General features: G+C 32.1%; 1 protein-coding gene across 1 annotated transcript; it reads left to right on the plus strand.

The window, feature by feature from the left end:
- The first annotated feature begins 186 nt into the window (after nucleotides 1–186).
- On the plus strand, nucleotides 187–4,915 carry LOC107495659 (uncharacterized). Its single transcript, XM_016116836.3, has 9 exons — nucleotides 187–630; nucleotides 1,519–1,722; nucleotides 1,977–2,034; nucleotides 2,256–2,318; nucleotides 2,638–2,713; nucleotides 3,031–3,146; nucleotides 3,836–3,925; nucleotides 4,013–4,144; nucleotides 4,587–4,915. The coding sequence occupies exons 1-9, from the start codon at nucleotides 248–250 to the stop codon at nucleotides 4,719–4,721; spliced, it is 1,257 nt and encodes a 418-aa protein (XP_015972322.1). The 5' UTR covers nucleotides 187–247; the 3' UTR covers nucleotides 4,722–4,915.
- Nucleotides 4,916–6,000: the final 1,085 nt, after the last annotated feature.

The raw sequence follows: 6,000 nt of genomic DNA on the forward strand, positions 1-6,000 counted from the left end.
AACTTGTTAAGTGGTCAAAAATATCTCCACTTTATTAGCTATTCTAACAGTTTTAAAAAAATCTAACTGCTTTAATCTACAAATTAGTCATCTCTAATAAACTTAAACTATTATTAGCTTATTATCCCTGGGCTATATATATGAACAAATGGGCTATATATATTAAGTTGATTTAAATATTTAATATTTAAAAGAAAAGAAACCACACTCTGCAATCTGCATACTCTGGTATTTTCTGTTCCCGGCAATGGCAATGGAAATGGCAAACTCATGCTCCTCCATCTTAGGCTCAGGTTTCAAATGCATGTACTCTTCTTCTTCTTCTTTGAAGAATACTAAGACCCTCTCTGATTTTCGTGGATTCAAACACACACATGGTTCATTCCAAAAATGCTTACACTTTCCAACACAGAGAAGTTCTAAAATGGTGGTTGGTCCTACAAGGATGGTTTCTGATGCTTATGTTGGAAGCACCACCACCACCACAAGTATCGGATTCAATAGCAAGAATTTCACTAAGCTAGATTCATGTCTAGTGGTAGCACCTACCCCATATCGTTCCAAGCCTAGAGCTATAATCAAGTTTTTGGGGGGTGCTTTCATTGGTGCTATTCCTGAAGTTACATATGGGTAAGATTGCGTTATACCCTTTTGATTTTTCTTGCAAATTTTATTTCTTTATCATTGATAGATAGAATTATAGCTGATATTCTCGTGTTGGTTATATTGAGGTTGTGCTGAATTTTTCCTGGGAAATTTACATATGGATAATTTCATGTTATTCCCTTTTGGTTGTTCAGTGCAAAGTTTGGTTTTTTATCATTTGATAGCTGCTAATTTAGGTGGTAGTGGTTTTGAGTGTGATGAATTATGTGCAGATTTTTATTCTTTTTCACAAATAGCTGCTAAGTTCCATTGCTAGCGGTGTTCAGGATGTGATGAATTTTCTGCTGAAAGTTACATACGATTATTTCATGTTATGCCCTGTTGGTTTTTCAGTCAATTCTGATTTTGCGTTATTGAGGTTGTGATGGATTTTTCTTCTGAAGCTAAATATGTGATTATGCATATTTCATGTTTACTCTGTTTCTCAGTGCAAATTTTGACTATTTTTCATTTATAGATACTAATTTTCATGTTAATGGTATTTAGGGTGTGTTGAATTTTCTGCTGAAGTTACATATGAGTATTTCATGTTATATTCTTTTGGTTTTTCAATGCAAAATTGCAAATTTTCATTCTTTTTCAGTAATAGTTGCTAATTACCATGTTAGAGGTATAAAGGCTTGATGGTTTTCGTTGAATTTTTATTCTTCATCATGCATAGGTATTTTCATGTAGGTGATATTCAGGTTGTGATGAATTTTCTTCTGAAGTTTCATATGATCACTTCTTGTTATACCCTTTTGGTTTTTCAGTTGAAAGTTTGATTCTTTATCATCAGTAGCTGCTATTTTCATGGTAGGGATGTCGAGGGCATTGTCATGAATTTAGTTCTTTTCTGTTCGGAAATTGCAGGTACCTAATAGAGTTTTTGGCAAGAGAAGGTTTTCTTGTGGTGGTGGTGCCTTACTATGTGACATTTGACCATTCTCAAGCTGCCAAACTAGTGTATGAGAGGTTCAACACTTGTTTGGATACACTCCTATCATCTGGTTTATCTCAAGCGAATTTGTCGCCTGCTCAGGTTCAAGACCTTCCACTTTTCTCCGTTGGCCATAGGTAAGTGGATTGTTGAATACATCCATTGGCTTGTGTTTGATAACTGCCTCGAGACAAAAAGTATGGAATTTTTGTGTTAGAATAGAAATGTTTTGTCTGTTTCTGCTTCTTGTCTCCTTTCCTAAACACGTTTGTATCTCCCAAATCCCAATGTCTTTATATTTCTGTCTTTAGATAGTTACCAAACAAGGCTTTAGCCTTACTAGAGTATGGCGTCGGAGTAATGTGTCTATTGTTTCTTGAATTTGTTGTAGCAATGGTGCGCTTCTTCAACTTCTTACAGGAAGCTATTTTTCCGAGAAAATACCAAAGGTCTGGCATATCTTTCATTTCACTGGCAGAATAAGTTTGTGTTTATTTATGCAGAAACTGATTTTGAAATTTAAAGTTTTAACCAAAAAGTAGATGTTAATTCCATCTTCATAAGTATATGCTAGTTTGTGCAAGCATAATGCAGATTATGAGGTTTTATTTACCTCAATAAAATTTGTAACTCAAGGAGTGTGACGAAAAGGTATATACTCTTTTGGAAGGCTAATGTCATAATCTCATACAACAACAAGCCAGCAACAGTGGCAGTTCCTTACTTTGAGCAGGTATGAACACTAATAATACTTGTTGAATCCTATTCTTCTAATGATACTATTTATCTTCATAATCTACTTCAATAGGATGATCGATTTCTTAGCCAAAATAGAACTTAGTATAAAAATGCAGATTTAAAACAGCGCGAAGGATTGTTGTTATAAAAACTGCTCATTTTACAGATGACTATGCTTTCTTAAGCAACATTCACTGTTTGGACTTTGGACATAATTTCTTTATATTTTGAATTTTAGCTGGATGATTTACACAAACTAATCAAGGTTTTGGGTTGATCTTGTTTGTGCTCTAAAATATTTTGGTGTTCTGCAGTTGGGACCTGCAGTCAGCCAGATGATGCCAGTTGTGGAAGCAACTCCAGGTTATTCAATTGCTAGAAATGCATCAGGTATCTACTTACCTTACTTTTGCTGATTTTTTCTTTGAATTTTGTGTAGTTTCGGTGCAGACTAAGACTACTATATCTTACTCATCACAGATCTAAGATCAAGCAAAATACATCACAAATTATGTTTAAATATGACATAGTGACTTTGTTCTACATATAAATCCTGCACCAAAACCCTCGATCGTCACTGGTTCACTAATGGTCTACTTCTGCTCTTGAAATCAATGGCTGCAATTTCATTTTTTTAGATTAACTGTGAGAAATAAGAATTTATGTAAATATGATGATTATGTTTCTCAACTGGAACCCATTTGTAGGAGATGCATGGAAGGTCATTTTGGATGCTGTCCGATCAATTTTACAGGAAAGTGAGCAGGACGTTCTTAATTCCTTAGCTAAATTTATTGATCAATTGCCATCAGTAATGAATGAGGTATGTTTTATGTTTTGATTTTTTTTGTTTATGCTGTGCGCTTTTAGCTTCTTGTCTAGTTACATTTGCTTCTAGTGAATGCCTATGATTCCCTTAGTTTTGGGGAGAATCTTTGTTGATTGGTCTATAATGATTAACTGCAATTTAGAAGTAAACTTGAACATGGGTGAATCCTTTTGTGTTGCAAGTCGAATGCGACTGATGCTTAAAACTTTTTCATTTCGTCATTTTACACCTTAACTAGGTTTAGACCTGCGCAATGCACGAGAAAAATAGCAAAGACTATAACCCAATGAAGAAAGGCTCCTGTCAATCTGTCATAATGAATCATATTATCTATTGATGATGAGTATATGATGCAGCTCAAGTCATAAAATCTTGTGCTATAAATGTATAAGCGAGTAAAAGAGTAGTTGTGTTGAGAAATAAAGTTGGCAAAAGGAATACATTCACTTTATAAATTTAATGTAAGTGATTAAAGGTTAAAAAGGTGCAAGCTATATTCAAGGTCATGGATGTTTAATTTATACATATAAGAATAGAAATTTCAATAAGTTTGAGTTAAAAAGAGACCGAAAGAAAAAAGCTGATGTGGTACTATGATAGAATAGCTGAAATGTTGATAGTATGCTGAAGCATCAGATGTTTGCGTATGCCAATGTGTTTATGTGTGCATGTATTTTTGTCAGGTTACCGAAGGAGTATCGGAGTTCAAACCGACACCATCTGAAAACCGTGATTGCTTTAAAAGTTCCTATAATGTTGAGCACACATTGCTGGTTTGTATGATGCTCTCTTTTTTTTTCTTAGAACTTGTGTTGAAATGTTGGATGGTATCTCTGATGTGTGTTTATATGATTCTGTAGGTTAAGTTCAATCTTGACACAATTGATGAGACAGATATTCTTGAAGAAACGTTAAAGCCTCGTGTCGATTCTTTCGGTGGAACACTAGAGAAAGTACAATTGAATGGTAACCACGTCACACCATGCATTCAGGTAAAACTCTTTGGCATCCTTCTTCGTCGCCATACTCTTCGGCAGGATTTGCAACTGAGTTATCATGGTGGTTGACTTCATTCTCATACAAATTGATATTTACTCTTCAAGTTGTTAGATTTTATATTTGTACTTATCATTCTTGCACAACTAGCAGATTGTGTGGTTAACACTTCTAAGGGTATGTTTAGTTTGGGTAAAAATCTCCACCCTATTTTTATCCGAATAACTTTCCAAGAAAATTTCAAGATTCTTTTCTATCAAGAAAGAACATTTTAGTTTTTCTTATGGCACATGTACAAAAAATAAGATATTGAAGCATGAAGATTTATAACTTTCTGGAATGTAGAAGGTGAATATCACCTTGCTTTTTCATTTTTAGTTGACTTTATATATTTACTTGCTTTGTTTTTTTCCATTGCCGGCCGGTCTCGTCGATCAGGAACCGAGATGGGAAGTTGGTGAACTGTATACTCCAGCAGATGCTGTTGCACAAATGTTTATATCACTGACTTTGAAAGATACTAGAACCCTTGCAAGAACCATTAGCAGCTGGTTCAGAAGATTTGAGAATTGAAGTGCAAAAGGGGAGACTTGCATTAATTGGATGCATAATTACATATAATTAATTAATAATTGGTCTTTATGTTTAAAGATGATTATTGCTGAAACCTCTACACTCGTAGTTTGTCATTTATTAGAATTGATGCACATTTTCAAGTTGGTGATTTTCTATCAAAGTTATCCATGATCTTGCTCAATGTATTCTAAGGGTTTGGAATAAGTCTTAACTTCTTATGAGCATGATTGGGAACGGTCCATAACCAGATAATTTTTTTATGAGAAATAATCTTGTTTGAATAGCATCCACGGACCAAGAAAATTTGTTATGGAGGAAAAAAGAACCATTTACCCACTCATCTTCCATATGATTATGAAGTTGACTTTTATGATATTTGTAGTAAAAAATGTTCTTTCGATTGATATTATTTTCACAAGCAAAATCAAAACTAATTTTAACAGAAACAATACCAATGAATAACTTTTGAGATGCTATACTAATCAAATTCATATTTTAGAATTAATCATTAACTAGAGTGAGATGTGCTCAATGCGCGGAGATGTAGATTATTTATACTACATAATATATTTTAATAAATGTTATATTAAAAATATTTTAGAGAACATATTATAAATAGATTTTGAATTTATTTATTTTTAAAAAAGACAAATTATTTATATTAGAGTTATACAAAACTGCATTTTTTTTTCATTTTTTGATTTACATTAATGGCTACACTTTATCTTTTTTTGCGGTTTTTTTGTTTGTAAATAATGAAAATAATGAAAAAATAAATGAATGAGAATGGAAAACATATAAAAATGTTATATTAAATTTAAGAAATTTTTTACAATTAGTATAAGAGATTAAGAAATGAAGAGTAGTAAGAATCTTAATATGTATAAGTTGTAGAATTTGAATATTTGTAACTGAAATTTTTTATAATTATTATTATTATGACACTTTTAATGTATATTTATTGCCAGAGGTGGATTTAGGGGGACCAGCATGGGCCATGCCCCCTAAATTTTCAAAACTTAGAATACATTACATATAATGTTTAAAAGTTGACAAATATACTTTCTAGTTTAGTGATTAAAGGGAGGTATTTTATATTTCAAAGCATGGGTTCAACTCCCATGACATTCATTTAAAATTTATTTTCTTTTGTTCCTTCAAGTTTTTTTTTATCTATTATTATATAAAAATATTTTAGTTTTTATAATAATTTTTAATTGAATGTAATAAAAAAATATATATACATAAAGTAAATTAGATTAAATTTTATTTTTTA

Source organism: Arachis duranensis, chromosome 6 (assembly GCF_000817695.3).
Source record: "Arachis duranensis cultivar V14167 chromosome 6, aradu.V14167.gnm2.J7QH, whole genome shotgun sequence".
Taxonomy (NCBI): domain Eukaryota; kingdom Viridiplantae; phylum Streptophyta; class Magnoliopsida; order Fabales; family Fabaceae; genus Arachis; species Arachis duranensis.

Excerpts from the sequence above, each read along its gene's own strand:
- LOC107495659 (XM_016116836.3), top strand. The coding sequence starts at position 248 with ATGGCAATGGAAATGGCAAACTCATGCTCCTCCATCTTAGGCTCAGGT. Across the intron at positions 2,319-2,637 it reads CAGTTCCTTACTTTGAGCAG|TTGGGACCTGCAGTCAGCCA; the intron begins GTATGAACACTA and ends GGTGTTCTGCAG. Across the intron at positions 2,714-3,030 it reads AATTGCTAGAAATGCATCAG|GAGATGCATGGAAGGTCATT; the intron begins GTATCTACTTAC and ends ACCCATTTGTAG.